At 36.7% G+C, this 18,910-nt stretch overlaps 1 protein-coding gene across 4 annotated transcripts; it reads left to right on the top strand.

Annotated features, from left to right (window-relative positions):
* Positions 1–9: 9 nt before the first annotated feature.
* Positions 10–18,057, top strand: LOC129799345 (LIM and senescent cell antigen-like-containing domain protein 1). Of its 4 annotated transcripts, XM_055843159.1 has the most exons (5): positions 10–129; positions 267–345; positions 3,468–3,584; positions 3,655–3,960; positions 16,859–18,057. In XM_055843159.1, the coding sequence occupies exons 2-5, from the start codon at positions 329–331 to the stop codon at positions 17,454–17,456; spliced, it is 1,038 nt and encodes a 345-aa protein (XP_055699134.1). In that variant the 5' UTR covers positions 10–129; positions 267–328; the 3' UTR covers positions 17,457–18,057. The 4 variants fall into 4 exon arrangements, with proteins under 4 accessions (XP_055699134.1, XP_055699135.1, XP_055699137.1 ...); XM_055843160.1 differs by lacking the exon at positions 267–345 and having other exon boundaries at positions 44–129; XM_055843162.1 differs by lacking the exons at positions 10–129; positions 267–345 and adding an exon at positions 378–430.
* Positions 18,058–18,910: the final 853 nt, after the last annotated feature.

Below are 18,910 nucleotides of genomic sequence, written 5' to 3'. Positions count from 1 at the left end.
GTGGGCTTCGATGACGTCATTGGGGCGTGAGATCATTGGTTCATGTCTTGGGTACAGTGAATGTGAGTTGCTGTAAAAAATTTCAGTGGGAGCTGTCATTTCTTATCAATTTTCCCCTTTTTTGATAAGGTATGTACAATATAAAATGTAAATAGTACATCCACTGGAGTCCACAAGGCACAGAGAAGGCCCATATTGTGCATGAGTCTGAGGAGATATGATGGAAATGTGTTAAAAATTGAATTTTCTCTTGCTTGTCCTTGCAGCTGCCAAGCTGTGAAGAAATTTCACACATTTTCACATTTTTGAGAAGTTTCTGATCACTGAAATGCCCCCAATTACAGGGTAAGCATGCAAGGGGTGTCTCTATGTGTGCCCAAACCCCAAAAATGTGCCAGATGTCCAGCTAAAATGCTTCTCACTAACCAATGTAGGTTGATTGACACAAAAAGCCCATATATGGTAGCTAAAATGTTGCCCCAGATGATTCCCGGAAAAGAAATTTTTGCCCTAACAAGTTTTACTGCATTCAATTCATCTTCCTATTGGTTTATTAAAGACGCCTCTGTTTTTATATCATGCATCTGAGGAATGTTCTTATAAGTATAGCTTCTTGTGATAAGATTGCCTCTGGCTTTATCCATGTTGAGCCATGTACTGGTACTGGTGTCACCATTTATCCCTCCCGCGAGAACAGCCACTTTATTCATCGTTCAGTACTCGAAGTATTTACAGGCACTCTCAGAATAATGAGGTGTGCCCAGAAACCAAAGACCTTCCTCCTGCAGCCCGTGGAGAAGTCTAAATTGTACAAAAGGCGCACGTTATCAGGGGATAGATTACTTAAGAGTGACGTGTTATCAGCAACGGAAAGCCCAATAAAGTCAGTTCAATCGGAGTTACATGTGAAAAAGTTGGTGTGCCACCGTAACCCCAGGGGAATCGAGCTCAATCCCAAAAATCCTGCCATGGAATCCACTCAGAACGAGTCAAAGGGACACGGAGTAATGACTATCACTCGGTCAGTTAAATACATTTTTCAGAAATTGCTCGATTCTGGGAAGTGGTGTTATAAGAGCAAGCATTATCGCTGACGTAACGTAAAAGTTAATGCTACAAATTATACATTTTATCATTTATATTGAAAATTTTATTCATATAGAAAAGGATTCATACAAAACATGTTTAAAAGTGAGTAGGGGAAAGCGCCCATGCTTCACACGATCCCTAGATTCATAATGACTAATCACATTAATTAAGAAACATTTAGTCACTACGGAAGCATATAGAATCGTACGAAGCATATAGGCACTTTTCCCTATTTGAATTATTCAATTTTATATCTAAAAGTTTTCCGATTTGTAAATCGGAATGAAAATTCCAAATAGTTTTAAAACATTTTTTTTATTTTATTAACTTCTAAAAAATTGTGATTAATTAGGATTAGGGTAAGTGTGCTAAACTCCGGCATAGTTGCAAGCAAGCGCCAAAGTTTCAAGTTTTAAATGTAATATCTTTAATAGAAATTGATTTTTTTTATTCCTTCTACTTAAGGAGTGTTGCTTGTGTTTGTCGAAGCTACATTTTTTTGTTATTCTTTTGCATTGTATAATCTCTAGAGTATGTAGAAACTGAAAATTCATGGAAATTCGAGGAACAAAAACGGTAGCCGAAATTGCAAGCTATCCGAAATTTGGCACACTTACCCTATTGCCTTTAAATTATTTCCAATATTTTATTAAATCCAGTTAGATAAATTTATTTGATAGATAAAATCAATGGGCTATGTAGTGGGCACATTATGATGCAAGTATCCTGATCTCTAATTCCCTTTAGATTACCAAATTTTTTTCTGGCATTAAAGGTCTTAGTCAGAATATCATCCGTCGGTAAGATACACTGTATTTGGTTTCGTGGAGCATAAGACTAAAAATCTCGTTTGCAAAGAAAATCTACACTGAGAAAAAAAGAGGGTGCGATTAACTTTCTTTCCTCATAACTTTAACACTTTTTAGGTGTAAAAATATATCAACATTTTTTAATGTTAATTTTACACTTTATTAAGGGTAAAATTAACACGAAAAAGAGGGTAACTTTAACCCCAAATACACATAAAAAGGGTAATATTTACACCGATTTTGGATCAATACTGCAGGGTAAAATTAACATTTCCGTAATGTTATTTTAACTTTTTCGGATTTCTCTCAGTGTAGGTCCTCCATGACATTTTGTTATATAATTAATGGTTATTATTATAAAGTTTATTTGATAGAATAATATGTGATAAGTACAAGAAATGTTAAGTCCTTTTGATGACCCACAAGGAAAAAATGTTAATATTAAAAGAAGGAATAACTTTTCTATCAACATAAAAATCATAAAACAAATCTAAAAACTATTTTATATCTTGAGAATGAAGAACACCGTTCGGAAAAGTTAGGTCAAGCTCACAATAAAAAAAAAAACTTGCCTACAAAAAAAGAAATATGAAACTAAAAAAAAACTTCTACATAAATTCTAATGATCACAAATAATAGCATTCTACGTTCATACTAATATTAATTTTTATATTCTATATTGTTTCATAATTTTTCTATAACTGTAAATCAAAGATTTTCGAAATAATGTGACTATATTTATGGCGAAATTTCTATATTTGAAAACCAAATTTATGCAGTAAAACGTAAAGATTTCACTTCGCTTTAAAAAATCCCAATTTAGTATATTTCTAAAAACTTAGGAATAACTAAGTCTATATTAGGGGAAAGCGCTCTACCTTCGGACGATTTATGCTTCGTACAAATAATTTTTTTCAATGTGTTATAAATGAATTTGGTCCAGTATAATATTATTATTTTAATAGCTAGTACAAATGCCTAAAATTTTCAGAAAAAAGGTCCGGGTGAAATCCATAAGGAACATAGAGAAAAAAATGAATTGTCCGAAGCTTGAGTTGTCCGAAGGTAACGCGCTATACACTACTAAGCAATTGATATTTTCAGAGAGAGATTTTGTTCTTCGTGCATTAAAATGTGCAAAAGATATTGGATTCGACTGTAGTGAATATGGGAATTTATATCTCCCTTTAATTATATAGGGATAAAAAGATAAACTAGAACGTCCTTTCTAAATGTCTAATTCAATCCGGCTTTCCCCATAGTAAAACAATTTGAAAAATTAGGCAGACACAATATTATAATTTCTTGTTTGTAAATCTGTACACCTAACTCACAAAGTATTCTTACGAAAAGCTAAGTAATTATTTTATGTGTGACTCAAAAAACTAACTTCTTACGTGAACAAGCAACTTTCAGCTTTTGTACCTCGACCTTTTTTTTAATTTCAAAATAATTCAAAATTTTTCAGCTTTTTAACCTCACAAAAGAAAGCCTAACATATACTAAATCAGTAACTTAATAACTATAATTTAAAATTTAAAAAAATATATATTTATTTGTACTTTTTAGAATACCTGTGGATATGTCCCTTGGGACAATGTATTGTTCCCGGTGCGAAGAGGGATTTGAGCCCCACGAGAAAATCGTAAACTCCAATGGAGAATTGTGGCATACGCAGTGCTTCGTGTAAGATAAATTTTCCTGACAAATTGTGATTAAAATTATTTTAATATTAATATCATCTTGGAAATTGCAGCTGTGCTCAGTGTTTCAGGACTTTCCAAGATGGTATTTTTTACGAATTCGAGGGCAGGAAGTACTGTGAGCGTGACTTCCATGTCCTATTTGCACCGTGCTGCAACAAGTGTGGTGAATTCGTGATTGGCCGAGTGATCAAGGCTATGGCAGCTAATTGGCACCCTCAGTGCTTCCGATGTGAGATGTGTGCCAAGGAATTGGCTGATTGTGGCTTCATCCGAAACCAAAACCGAGCACTTTGTCATGAGTGCAATGCTAAAGTAAAGGCAGTTGGCCTTGGCAAGTACATGTGCAACAAGTGCCAGTAAGTCTTTTTTCTCACTTATGTTATAAGTTATGAATATTTCGGACGCAGTAAAAATCCAAAATCCCGAACGACAAAATCCCGAACGCCAAAATCCCGAACGACAAAATCCCGAAAGGCAAAATCCCCAATGATTAAAATCCTGAAAGGGATGAAATTATGTGGAGTATGTAGAATGATTTCCCAAGACACAAAAAATTTCCCTTTGCCTCCAGCAAGCGCAAATGCAATCTTGGGAGGACATTTTAAGAATTCGGGATTTTGCCCCATTCGAGATATTGACTTTCGGGATTTTGGCTTTCGGGATTTTGGCTTTCGGGATTTTGGCTTTCGGGATTTTGACCCGAGCCCGAATATTTAAAATAAGACCGGACTCTTACGAGCCTGAGAATATTCCTCTGGGTTACTCTTTTTGTGATTCCTGCATAATCACAGCCGTTTGTTGTAGACAATTTCTCCAATTTAGAAAAAAAATATGTAGCCTTGATAAGTAATAACGCATAAATACAAAATGGAACCTAAGAACCCACCCATAGGGTAAGTGTACCAAATTTCGGCCGGCTTGCAATATCGGCCACTTCTTTTATTAATCAAATTTCCATGAATTTTTAATTTTTTAATTCTTTCTTTTGTAAGAGTGTTGCTTGGAACGTTGTAAAGAGTTTACCGTCTTTATTTACTCTAAAATCATTCTTAATACATTTTAAAATGAATCAAAATATAGACATAGCTTTGGTGCCCTATTTCGACCACCTTCATTCTCATAGTTCCTTGCCCTTCGAGAATTCTTCTAATGCCTTTTTCACGTCATCTCGTTTGTCGAAGGTACATTTTTTGTTATTCTTTTGCATTGTATACTCTCTAGAGTACGTAAAATCTGAAAGTTCATGGAAATTCGAGGAACAAAAAAGGTGGCCGAAATTGCAAGCTGGTCGGAATTTGGCACACTTACCCTACGAAAAACTCAGGAGTGCGCAAAAAATTTCCAAAATAAAAACTCCGCGGGTCGCTCAAATTCACGGTCCACAAAAAATTCTACGAATTAGAAAAATTCCGCAGTCCTCGAAAATCCACGAGAAATTAACCCATTCAGTCAATGTACTAGAAATACTTCAGATATAATGTTCATATTTTGGAATTAGTTTCTTAGGGGAAAGTAGGAAACTTTTGAAATTGGGAGCTTTCATCTACTTTTAAATAAAATTGAGCCTTATCGTCATATAATTTAGCTGTACAAACAGATTGAGAAGCTATATTACATTATAATATGGCTCTGTTCCACTTAAACGTAGATGAAAAATCCCAATTTCAAAGGTGCCCCACTTTCCCCTACAGATTAACCCTCTAACGGGTAAGACCGCCTCCAGGCGGTCCTCACAAAAATCACATTTATAACGACAATAAAGGTTTTATTTATTTAAAAGTGCTATAGTGTCCTCGGTAATAGTCTTATAAACATCTCTTGAAAGTTTGAACTCATTTTGACTCTTCGTTTTGTTGCTATTCCCAGTTTTGTGTGACAGGTCAGAGAAAAAGCAACAAAAAATATTAGTGCAAAAAAAACTCATTTCCAATTTCCATAAAAATACCGATTTAAAGTTATCTGACTAAAATTAATTTATTTTTTACTTAAAGATATGTCATTCTACTTTGTATATTTTATTTAAAAAATCTGAAAAAACTAAAAATGTGAATTTTAGAAGCAAAAAGTGTTTCAAAAAATTTTTATATTTTCTCACCTAGCGCCTAAACTAAAAAAAAGATAATGAAGAATGGTTGGTTTTTTCGACTTTATTGGATCATAATTATCCTAGAAAACATTGTTTTAGAACTTTTTTTCGCATATTAAAGAAAACACCGTTAGAGGGTTAAAAAACACGAATAAAATCATCAAATTTAGTTCTCCTCGAAGAATTTTCCTTTAGCTTTGATAAGCGCCTCACAGATTCGGGGCATCCTGTTGATCAATTTCTCCAAAATGTTTGAAGGAACTCTGCCCATGTTCAGTAGATGAACATAAATTTTAGAAGATATATAAAAGAAATAGACAAATATGTAAAGATAAATAAATAAATATTGTTATTGGATTAGAATAGACAATTTGTAATATTATTGAAGCAAATAAAGCACTTATTGATATATGGTATTAAGAATAACCGTTGGGTTAGTTTAAACAAGTTAGCATAAATCCCGGCAATATTTCCAATTTCCCCATAATTTTCCCAATAATTTCCAATTTCCCCTCAATATCAAAAATGTTAAGCTAAGCAGAAAATTTTGTATAAAAGACGAATAATTTTGGCAATAAATCAGTTCATCATTGACCAAGAAACCTTGTGTTTACATTGGTCCATCAAGCCACCTTAGTTTATCGGGAGAAATCCCTGAGGAGAACTCTAAGGTGTGCCAGAACCAGCAGCTTGCAGCCCAAAGAGAAGGAAGCTTACCAGATCCGGAGAAGAATCCCAGGAAAGGAGTCTATATCCAGGAAGGACCCCCTGACTAGGCAGCTGAGATATTCCAGCTTGAGGAGGACATCCCGGTGAAGTAGTGATACCTCTTTGTCGTCCAGACGAGACCTTGTGGGAATCCCAGAGGCCCGTGTGACGTCCGGAAGCACCAATATACAGTCCACACTACGCCAGTGCAATCGGCCAGCCAGCCATCGCCAGAGCATAAGAAGCAACCGCCAGTGCAGTCGGCCAACCAGCCGCCGCCAGAGCATAAGGAATTGCCGCCAGTGCAGTCAGTCGGTAGCTGCCAAGGGTATATAGACATCGCCAGAAGCAGCCAGAACACTCTGCCAGGGCATCAGAAGCCGCCATCAGAAGCAGCCAGAACACGCTGCCAGGGCAACAAAGGCCACCACCAGGGAAGTCAGAAGTCGCTTCCAAGGCATCAGAAGCCGCCAACAGAAGCCGCCATCAGAAGAAGCCAGAACACGCTGCCAGGGCAACAGAGGCCACCACCAGGGAAGTCAGAAGTCGCTTCCAAGGCACTAGAAGCCGCAGTTAGAGCAACCAGCTGCTACAGCAACAAAAGCCACCAGTATATAGTGCTATCCAGCTATAGCCAAACCGGCCAGCCGCCGCCAGAGCAGTAGTCAGCCAGCCGCCGCCAGATCAGCAGCCAGCCAGCCGCCGCCATAACAATAGCTAGCCAGTCGCCGCCAGAGCAGTAGCTAGCCAGCCGCCGCCAGAGCAGTAGCCAGCCAGCCGCCGCCAGATCAGTAGCCAACCAGTCGCCGCCAGAATAACAGCCAGCCAGCCGCCGCCAAAGCAGTTGTGCCTCTAAAGCAGTAGCGCCGCCAGAATCATCAGTCAGAAAAGCCAGAATCTCTCACCGATCAGAATATCAACTATTTTTTGTTTAAAAGTAAGAATTATTATAAATAACCTATTATCCTTATCCCAGTTCCTAATTCATAGCTCCTTTAATTTATGCACACATAAACTGCCTTCATTGGCAGAACGACATCTCGTGCAATATTGAATGAGATATTAATTTAAATTTGGGCACTCGCAGAGTGTTTGAGCTTAAATTAATATTTTAGAGCTAAAATTCCTTTCTTTCTCATAGTGAGGCCGGAAGATTTGCCATATTTTACGGCAAAACCATTAGGTGAAGGAGAAGAGGATAGGCAAAGGAGAAATATTTTAAGAGATTTTCTCAAATCCGCGGCAGGGAATAAGATAGATATTCCACCATCGTTGCAATTTTTAACGCCGAAAAATCAAAACTCTGACCCGGAACCAATCAGAATAGGATCAAAACGGCTCACCCTCCAGGAGTGGAAGGAAAGAAAGCAGCTCCAAGAAGAAGCAAGGTTAACAAAAATTCCGGATGCTTCCAATCCACCGCGTCTTTTTGCACTAAGAAAAAAGAAGACAAGAGCAGGGAAAAAAGCAAGGGAAAGGAAAATAAAGAAGGCACTAGCCACTTTAAAACATTATAAATTTGAATTTTGTGAGACTTGCAAAACACTGATAGAAAAATAAACCAAATACTTTTCAATTAACTTTTCTCTGTTGTCAATTCATTATGGCTCACGGTTCAAAGAATATTAATCTGCCTCAGGAAGAGGAAGAAATTGGAGAGATTGACACATTTTCGGTGAAACAAGCACTTTTCAAGGGAGTTCAAGAGGAACAAAAGGAGTATCTCGAATACTTTGAGAAAGTTTTAACTAATCTCAAAAAGTTACCGAAAGAAAGAATAAAAGAAGATGTTCTTAATAAGCAATTGCGTAGCGCAGAAGATGTGTACAAAATATTTTCCGAACATGAAGGTTCTCTAAAGAAAAATCTAGAAAAAGATGATGACTATTTTAAACATGGCTATTTCGTAAATGGCACTCAAATACTACAAAAAATCCGGGAATTTGTGGATTTAAAACTTGCACAATTAAAGGGCACTGGTGCAATAAAAAAAACGCATGAAAAGAAAGCACTTCTTACAAAAAGGAAAGATATTACCAAAAAACACACTGATGATGCACTATCTACAATAGAACACACTGACTCTGAAACATGCACTGACGATTATTCCAGTTCCTCCAGCTCAGAGTCCAGTGAAGAAAGCGATGCTGATTCAGCAAAGAGATCGCGAAAGAAAAAATGTGCAAAGCGAGCGCTTCCGAAGCTTCAGCCAATTCAAATTACAACATTCACTGGTGAAGCAAAAGATTGGAAGACGTTTATACAATTGTTTAGGAATATAATCCACAAGAATAAATCCCTGACGAAGATTGAAAAATTCCAATATCTTCTATCTTATCTGGGACCGGAACCAACGAGAGTCATTTCTCGCTTGGCTCTCACAGCGGAAAATTACAAAACCGCGCTTGATCTTATTATAAATCGATATGATAATGATCGTAGAATAGTGTCATCATACATTAATTCAATTCTCGACATAAAGACTGTCGAATATAGGAGCGCATCGGACATAATCAAATTACATGATGTATTGAAAGAATGCGTAGGTGCTTTGGACGATATCAAAAATATTTGTCCACATAGTTTTATAACTGCATTTGCTCTACGCAAATTAGATTCAGAAAGCACACGCATTTTTGAACAAAGTGTAAAAAATGCCCGCCAAATGCCTACCATGGAGAATTTCTTGGAATTTTTGGAAGCCAGAAGCCATGCGCTTACTCAAGAAAAAAGGTTGGAGTACAAGTCCAAACAAAAGTCTAAATCAGCTAAAAAGACGAGCTACCACAGTACTGTAGCCGAAACGCTATCATGTCCGGCTTGCAGTGAATCACACTGGCTGTCAAAGTGTGAGAAATTCAAAGCAATGACCTATGATGAGAAAAAGAAACTCGTCAAAACTAACTCATTGTGCTTTAATTGTTTTGGAAAGCACAATTTCAAAGATTGCACCAGCAAATATTGCTGCAAAACATGCAAAAAGAAACACCACAGTATTATGCATGCTCCAAAGAAAGACGCCAACTCAGCGCAACCAACGAGTCTAGTAACCCAGGTCAAGAATGCCACTGAAAATACGAATACAGAGGCTTCCAAAAATGACTCTACGGACCAAGTACATTTTTTCCACACAAACAGTGTGGCCCATATTTTCCCAACCGCTTCTGTACGGATACAGGCGAATAATGGAAAATGGTATGTCTTCAAAGCACTACTAGATTCAGGTGCTGGAGACAACTTTATTACTAGTAGAGCAACTCAGATGCTGCAACTCCCAAAACAAAAAATAAGAGCATCAATAAAAGGAATTGGAAATGTACAAAACAACACATCGAATTTCATAGTAGACATATCGTTAAAGTCACACTTCTCAGATAATTACACAATCAATGCAAACGCATATGTACTTCCAAAGCTGACAGGATTGCTTCCGTCCCAAGACCTAAAGTTAGATGATGACTCAATTCCATCCAACTTGATCTTGGCGGATCCCAATTTTAGCATAGCCACGGAAATTGATTTGATACTAGGCGTGGGTGTTTATAGAAATGTTATAACAAATGGCATTAAAAAACTGAATGACTTGACCCTACAGAAAACACAGTTAGGGTGGATAATTTTTGGAGATTATAAACAAGCCTCTCCACAAGCCTATGTTACAAGCATGGTAACAATGGCAGAAATTGACACTAATCTAAGAAGATTCTGGGAGATAGACACACAGCCAGTCGAAAGGAAATTAACTGATGATCTTTGTGAAAAACACTTCCGCAAAACAGTTACGAGAAATTGGGATGGCAGATACGTGGTAGCATTGCCATTCAAAGAGGATAATCCTGTTTTGGGAGACTCCAGACGCAAAGCGATGGCCAGATTCTTAAATATGGAAAAGAAATTTAAACAGGATCCTCAATTAAAGGAAGACTATCATCGATTCATGAAAGAATACTTGACACTTGGTCACATGTCTTTAGCAAAAAATGGACAAGGGAAATATTATCTTCCCCATCATGCAGTTACAAAGGAAGACAGTACCACAACGAAAACACGAGTGGTTTTCGATGGGTCGTGTAAAACCACAAATGGAAAATCCCTAAACGATCTGCTATGCGTCGGACCTAAATTGCAGGAAGATTTGACGAAAATTCTTACCAGATGGCGCAAATACAAAATTGCTTTCACTGCAGATATTGAAAAGATGTTCAGACAAATCTTGGTCAGACCAGAAGACAGAGATTATCAACGCATATTATGGCGTTTTAATGAGTCTGAACCGGTGCAAGAGTATGTTCTCAATACTGTAACGTATGGGACAGCTGCCGCAACCTATTTATCGGTTAGAGCTCTTCATCAGCTGGCCGAGGATGAAGGAACTAAATATCCTTTAGCTCAGAAAATCCTTACTAGGGATTTTTATGTTGATGATTTACTGAGCGGCACTGACACAGTGGAAGAAGCAATTGAAGCAAGGATACAGCTAAATGAATTACTAAAACTGGGAGGTTTTAATTTAAGAAAGTGGGCATCAAATAATTATAAAATGTTAAAGGGACTTCCAAGACACATGATCAACACGAATTATGTCGATTTCTCTGAAAACAATTTCATCAAAACTCTCGGAATTCGATGGAACACTCATGATGACTGTTTTACGTTCAGAATTCAAATTGATGATAATGGAACTGTCACGAAAAGACAAGTATTATCCTCAGTGGCTTCGATTTTTGATCCTCTAGGATGGCTAGCACCAACAACAATAAACGCAAAGCTGTTCATGCAGGATCTATGGAAAGAAGGAATTTCATGGGATCAACAGGCTCCAGAAAACATGGAATTACAATGGAGAAATTTCAACAGCGATTTGAAGGCTGTTAATGAGGTTAAAATTCCACGGTGGATAAATACTTTCAGAGGACTCAGAATACAAATTCATGGGTTTTGCGATGCATCCGAAAAAGCATATGCAGCAGTAATATATGCTAGAATATGTTCCGGAACTGAAACCCAAGTATTTCAGTTGGCAGCAAGAACTCGCGTGACACCACTAAAAAGCAAAGTCACACTCCCTCGCTTAGAATTGTGCGCAGCCACACTTCTAGCAGAGCTCATTGATTCATTAAGCATGGAAATTGAAGAAATTGATTTCTTTGCATGGACAGATTCGGAAATCGTTTTAGCATGGTTAAAAAAAGACCCTGCTACCTGGGACACCTATGTAGGCACTAGAGTGTCAAAAATACGTAATACAATACCACAAGCCAAATGGCAACACGTCTCATCAGGAGATAATCCAGCAGATTTGCCTTCAAGAGGAATGTCTGGAGAAGAAAATGCGAATTCAACGTTATGGTGGAATGGTCCTGAATGGCTAAAGCAATATCAGAGCCACTGGCCAAAGGAACACCTCCAATCTATTAAAACACCAGAAAAACCAGAAAACTCTAGCGAACAAAGTTCAGAGGAAAATGATGAAGTTAATAACATGTTTGAGGATATACAAGTACTTTTCGGCCACATAGACACAAGAGAAGACGAAATAGCTCCTCGTAGGAATGTTCAAAGGAAGGAAAAGGTACAAATTGCGCATGATAATGATTACCCATTATCCTACACGGTCAAAAGATTTTCATCATTCATCAAATTAAAACGAACAATCGCACTTTGCAAAAGATTCATTTTAAAGTTAAAATGTAAAAGGCTTAAAGTCTCTTGCAAAATGGAAAATTCATTAAGTGTTTCTGAACTAGAAGAAGCCGAAAATGCTATCGTTAGATCTTTGCAAAATCATTATTACAGCAAAGACATTGAAGAAATAAAAGCGCGTAAAAAGATACCTTTGAAAATGCAGTCCTTATACCCCACATGGGACAAGTATGCAGAAATTTTGCGAGTCGGAGGGCGACTTTCACACGCAAATATTTCAAGTACTCAAAAAAACCCAATACTTCTACCAGCAAAAAACCATGTAGCCCAGCTGATGATAAGAGAAGCACATGAAGAAACATTGCATGGAGGTGCCCAACTCACACTTAATCAGCTGCGTCAAAAGTATTGGATTATGGACGGCAAAAGTCATGTCAGGGCTGTATTGAGGAAATGTATTAAGTGTTTTAGACACAACAATGTTTCTCAGCAACAATTAATGGGGGATATTCCAAAGGATAGAGTAACTCCTAATCCACCTTTTTCGGTAAGTGGAGTGGACTATGCCGGTCCATTTCAAGTTAAATGCTCAAACACTCGTGGAGTGAAAACAACGAAGGGATACATAGCTCTTTTCGTATGTTTTGCTACCAAAGCAATTCATCTGGAATTCGTTAGCGGATTATCAACCGAAGCTTTCCTCGCAGCATTAAAACGCTTCATATCAAGAAGAGGAAAGCCATACAAAATATATAGCGATCAAGGTACAAATTTCGTTGGTGCAAATAATACGCTAACAAATGAGCTCCAAAAAGTCATTAGACAATGCGAAGAGGCTTCAATAAAATCAATGTCTGAAGAAGGCATTACATGGATCTTTAACCCACCATCAGCGCCACACTTCGGTGGGCTCTGGGAGGCAGGCGTCAAGTCAGTAAAATACCATCTAAAAAGAGTTCTTTCGCAGACGACACTTTCCTACGAAGAATTCTCAACGGTATTGGTGAGAGTAGAAGCTGTGTTAAATTCAAGGCCTATAGCACCACTCTCTAGTGATCCAAGAGATTTCGCTGCCTTGACCCCGGGACACTTCCTGATTGGAAGACCACTGACTGCACACCCAGAACCAGAAATCATGACACAAAATCCAACAAATCGATGGGTACTTTTAGACAAATTGAATCAAGATCTATGGAAAAGATGGTCTCAAGAATATCTCAATGAGTTGCAAAAGAGGCATAAGTGGAGTAAAGAGACTACAAACTTGAAAGAAGGAGATCTCGTACTTGTAAAAGAAGACAACATGCAACCACTACAATGGCCATTAGCGAGAGTGGTGAAACTCCACCCAGGAACAGATGGAAATATACGAGTGGTTACACTAAAAAATCAACATAACGTTGAGCGACAAAGACCAGTAGTAAAATTAGCTAAACTACCGGTAGAGAATGAGGAAGAATTATACAACGGAGATGTAAAGGACACAGTCGTTGAAACCGAACAGCCTGAGTCTAGTAAAGGACCAACGACTAGAGCTAGAGCAAAAAATCTTGGATTATCAACAATAATCCAAGTTGTCTTGCACGTCATCTGCTTAATGACAACGGTATTTGCAGCGAACACTACAAGCTACGATACTGAAATGCAGAAATTTCATGGGCAAAACTACACAATCATACATCCAGCAGCAGGTTTATATATTGAAAACTTGGGTACAGCTTTCATAAAGAGAGGAAATCTTCGGGTGGAAGCGACTTTCCCATCAGAAGATCTTCAATATGATGAAACCAACACAGAAAAATTGTGTGCAACGCTACGAGATAGTTGTAATGAAATACGCAATACAACAGACCATGACATGTGCGAAGGTTTAGTACATCATCTAGAACACATGAAGAAGTCAATTCAAGAGAAGATTAAGGAGCTCGCTAGAGTGAAAAGAAAGAAGAGAAACCTGTTCACGGGACTTTGGTCTATGATATTTGGCTCTAGTAGCGATGTCACGGACCCAAACGCGGTACTATTTAATCAAAAAGAATTACTTCACACCCTAAATCAACACACAATCATGCTTAATGAAAGAATAAGTCAGTCAAATACAATCACTGAGAGCAAATTGGAGAAAGCTGCAAAAAGTATCAAAGAGCTATCAAAAGGCTTATCTTCAATCAAAGAATGGTTTTCTGAAACCCACCGCCGTGAAGTGGAAAATCGATTTCTAATATCATTTATGTTGACTGAATCTTATTATAAGGATTTAAATTCTCTCTATGATAAAGCAATAAATACGTTGCACAAAAGGGCATCAATTGAAGATATATTTTCAATTGATGAAATAAGAAATGCTACAGAAAGAGCATTAGGCAAATTAGGTCCAGAATTGACAATAATTGATACAACAGGGAATAAAGCATTCTACGAGAAAAATGGAAAGGAAATAATCCTGTATGGATTTATAGATATAATTGATATAAAGAAATACGACATCTTTCACGTGACACCTATTCCGCATAAACTGGGTAATGAAACATTCATTTTTCCCGAACACAATTGGACTACTATAGCATTTGACTATAATACACAATCTTATTTTATTCTGGACAAAAAAGAAGAAGTATGCAAACTTACTGAGAAAGTCTATATCTGTGACCCAGAGTTAATCAGCAATCTTGAAAAACATAAAGATTGCTTGATACAAGAAATTTTCAGTAAGAAACCAGCTTCTACGTGTAAGAGTCAACAAGTGCAAATTAAACATGTGCTGTTTAAAACTTTAGCACAGGGAAACGCATGGCTATATGCAACACACAAAACAACAACCGCGTCTCTTATATGTATGGGGCAACGTCAGGAGGTAATACTGAAGGAAACAGGAATAATACACATTAAAGATGGTTGTAGGTTGCAAACAGTACAGGCAACTCTTCGAACAAAAATACAACCAATCATTCATATCGCAGAAGCATATAACAAACCTTCAGAGATAAATTTGAGGATGAGTAAACTATCATTTACCCCGGTACAGATCGTAACTCCGGATCCCATCGATACAACCGTTCCAATATTTGCAAAAGTAGTTCCAGTACCAACAACAACTGGTCTTACACTACCTAACGTAACCAAACATCCTGCCTTCTCGATTACTACTACTTTGCTTATTCTTGCTCTTGTTGTAATCATATGGAAAACAAGACACATTTGGCAAAAATTGATAAAACGGAAGCATCCAGAAATTGAAAACCAAGCTCAAGAAAATCAGTCACAGTCAAAATCAAATACGAAGGTCAGAGCGTCGAGAGCTATATCTACCATTCAGTTGTACGATGAAAACACAAGCAATTATCCTGAGCCTATCAACTCCTCCCGACCCCCCCAAGATGTTCAGTAGATGAACATAAATTTTAGAAGATATATAAAAGAAATAGACAAATATGTAAAGATAAATAAATAAATATTGTTATTGGATTAGAATAGACAATTTGTAATATTATTGAAGCAAATAAAGCACTTATTGATATATGGTATTAAGAATAACCGTTGGGTTAGTTTAAACAAGTTAGCATAAATCCCGGCAATATTTCCAATTTCCCCATAATTTTCCCAATAATTTCCAATTTCCCCTCAATATCAAAAATGTTAAGCTAAGCAGAAAATTTTGTATAAAAGACGAATAATTTTGGCAATAAATCAGTTCATCATTGACCAAGAAACCTTGTGTTTACAGCCCACATATCCTGAAGTGTTTCCACCAAGATTGGAACTGATATTGGCGCCTTCTCTCGAACCATCTGGTCAAAAAAATTCCCGAAAATTTCAATGGAGTTACAATTGGGTGATTGTGGTGGCTAATGCATGTAGTTTAGGACCCTGCGTTTCTATTTCTTAAGAAGGAAACCTCTACAAAGCTTTGAGGAATGCTTGGGATCGTTATCCTCTTGAAAAACAAACCCACGCCCAATAAGCCGAATTCATTGGCCACCCCAGTCACCCGATTGTGCCTCATTGTAATTCTCTTGGATTTTCTTGACCACAAGGTTAATTTTTTGTAAAGAGAGTACAGGAACGCATTTCTTTAACCCTCTTCTAAACGGTGTTTTTTTTTTTTAATATGCGAAAAAAAGTTCTAAAACAATGTTTTCTAGAATAATTATGATACAATAAAGTCGAAAAAACCACCTATTCTTCATTATCTCTTTTAGTTTAGGCGGTAGATGAGCAAATATAAAAATTTTTTGAAACTCTTTTTGCTTCTAAAATTCACATTTGTAGTTTTTTCAGATTTTTTAAATAAAATATACAAAGTAGAATGACATATCTTTCAGTAAAAAATAAATTAATTTTAGTCATATAACTTTAAATCGGTATTTTTATGGAAATTGGAAATGAGTTTTTTTTGCACTAATATTTTTTTGTTGCTTTTTCTCTGACCTGTCACACAAAACTGGAAATAGCAACAAAACAAAGAGTCAAAATGAGTTCAAACTTTCAAGAGATGTTTATAAAACTATTACCGAGGACACTATAGCACTTTTAAATAAATAAAACCTATATTGTCGCTCTAAATGTGATTTTTGTGAGGACCGCTTGGAGGCGGTCTTACCCGTTAGAGGGTTAAGAACTTGCTATGTTTTATGTATGTCGTATAGTTAACCCTTTTTAAGGACATGTAAGTCATCGCTGACCTAAAGATGAAAAAGAAAAAACGCTGAAAAAGAAGATTATTTAAATTTTTTAAGAATCAATTTAACTTTTATGTCGAGAATCTTCTCAATTTTAGTGACAAGAATATTATGTGATTAAATTGTAATCTTTTGCAGTGGGGTAATTGATGATCAACCCCTGCGTTTCCGAGGAGAAGTCTATCACGGCTACCACTTCAATTGTACTGCGTGCGGAGTTGAATTGGATTCAACTGCGCGTGAGGTGAAGAGTCGTCCAGGATTTGCAGCTAATGACATGAATGAACTTTATTGTTTGCGATGTCATGATAAGATGGGCATCCCAATATGTGGTGCTTGTCGGCGTCCGATTGAGGAGCGTGTCGTAACGGCTTTGGGCAAGCACTGGCATGTGGAGCATTTCGTGTGTGCCAAATGTGAAAAGCCTTTCCTGGGCCATCGTCATTATGAAAAGCGTGGTTTGGCATATTGCGAGATGCACTATCATCAACTGTTTGGAAACCTGTGCTTTGTGTGCAATCAAGTGATTGCCGGAGATGTTTTTACAGCACTCAACAAGGCCTGGTGCGTTCATCATTTCTCGTGCTCGGTTTGCGATGTCAAGATGACTCAAAAATCTAAGTTTTACGAATATGACGAAAAACCCGTTTGCAAGAAGTGCTATGAAAAATTCCCCAATGAACTAAGACGTCGTCTTAGGATTTCTCATGAGAATACCATGAAGAAAAGTGAATAATCCAAATGCATGGAAATTGTGGTTGATTGTACATTAAAAAGTGCTCTTAATCTTATTAACAAGTCTGGGTCTTTTTTTTTTTAGATAAAATCAGACCTTATATGGCAACTTTTTTTGTTAAATCACTAGTCTCGAGTTCAGTGAGAAACGAATAAAGCCAAAATTTGACCATTTTGCTTCTGTCACAGTAATTAAATTTTATTAATAGATTATTAAAAAATATTTTTTCAGTAATATTTTACACATTTTTTTAACACAAAAGTATTTTATCTAAACTTTTTTTAAACTAATTTTCACTAGAAGTTAATTTATTAGAAAGTAGAAAGTTTTGATAAAGTTTTCTCAAGGTTTCGTCTTTTTTGTTTAGGATTTTAAAACATTTTTCTTTTACTTAGATTTTGCGCTAAAAGAATTATTTCCCAGTTATTGAACAATAACGAACAATTGAAAAACTTTAAGAGAAGAACTTCCTACGTTTTCTGTTATAGCAATAGTGTATGCCTAATCTCAAGCTAATTTTAACATTTTGTCCAATTGTGAAAAGCTAACAAAGAATTTTGTAAAAACTGAATGTAATAAAAAAGAATTAAACTAAAAAAAATGAGTATTCTTACTATCCAGGGGAGCCTTTCATTCCTTCGCAACTACCCTCAAGCCATCACGATATCCTTGGCCTAAGAAAACAAAAATTTTTGTCATAATTTGTTTAATCTATAAAATAAGATAAACCGTTATTAATTCTCAAGGTCCTTAAAGCATTAACCTTTTAATAACGAGTGGATCAAAAATTAGGGATCAGAAATTTTTTTTTCTATTTCTATACTCTCTATAAGAGTAAAACAAATTTAAATGTCCATAGGAAAAAAATGTTTTTGGGTCACCGGTGACCTAATCGTTCATAAAGGATTAAGGATCACTAGAGGAATTAATGTTCATATTGATGAGTTTTTCCTACGCAAGCATAGGGAATTTGCTTCAATATGGACATACTTTTCTCTAGTGTGTAGAGGTCATTAAGGACTGGGTCACCAATAACCCAAAAATAAAATTTTACCTACAGCCTTCTAAAGGGGTCCCGGTCAAAATCCCGAAAGCCAAAAACCCGAATTCTTAAAAGTGTTATAGCTATTCCCACGATTGCACTCGCGCTTTCTGGAGGCAAAGGGAAATCTTCTGTGTCTTGGAAAATTATTCTAAACATTTTCCCCAATATAATTTCATCCCTTTCAGGTTTTTGGATTTCCCTTATGATTCGGGATTTTGGCTTTCGGGATTTTAGCTGCCACCAAAGTAATGTTTTGCTCTAAAGTCAGATTTATCAGAAAAGTGATTTTTTCTGACCTCAAATTTCTGACCCTTTCGTCCTTAAAGGGTTAATAATAAATTGGATAGTAGATCCAAAAAGCCCCGCTGCTTAGAAGCTTCCACATTTCCAACTGCTCTTTAACCCTTTA

This window comes from Phlebotomus papatasi, chromosome 1 (assembly GCF_024763615.1).
Source record: "Phlebotomus papatasi isolate M1 chromosome 1, Ppap_2.1, whole genome shotgun sequence".
NCBI lineage: Eukaryota > Metazoa > Arthropoda > Insecta > Diptera > Psychodidae > Phlebotomus > Phlebotomus papatasi.
This window is presented reverse-complemented; position numbering and strand designations above follow the sequence as displayed.

What these genes read in the sequence shown, in the direction of transcription:
- LOC129799345 (XM_055843158.1), top strand. Translation starts at nt 750, where the DNA reads ATGAGGTGTGCCCAGAAACCAAAGACCTTCCTCCTGCAGCCCGTGGAG. An exon ending in GGAGTAATGACTATCACTCG is followed by an intron (nt 1,022 to 3,467) that starts GTCAGTTAAATA and finishes TGTACTTTTTAG; the next exon opens with AATACCTGTGGATATGTCCC. An exon ending in TGGCATACGCAGTGCTTCGT is followed by an intron (nt 3,585 to 3,654) that starts GTAAGATAAATT and finishes TGGAAATTGCAG; the next exon opens with CTGTGCTCAGTGTTTCAGGA.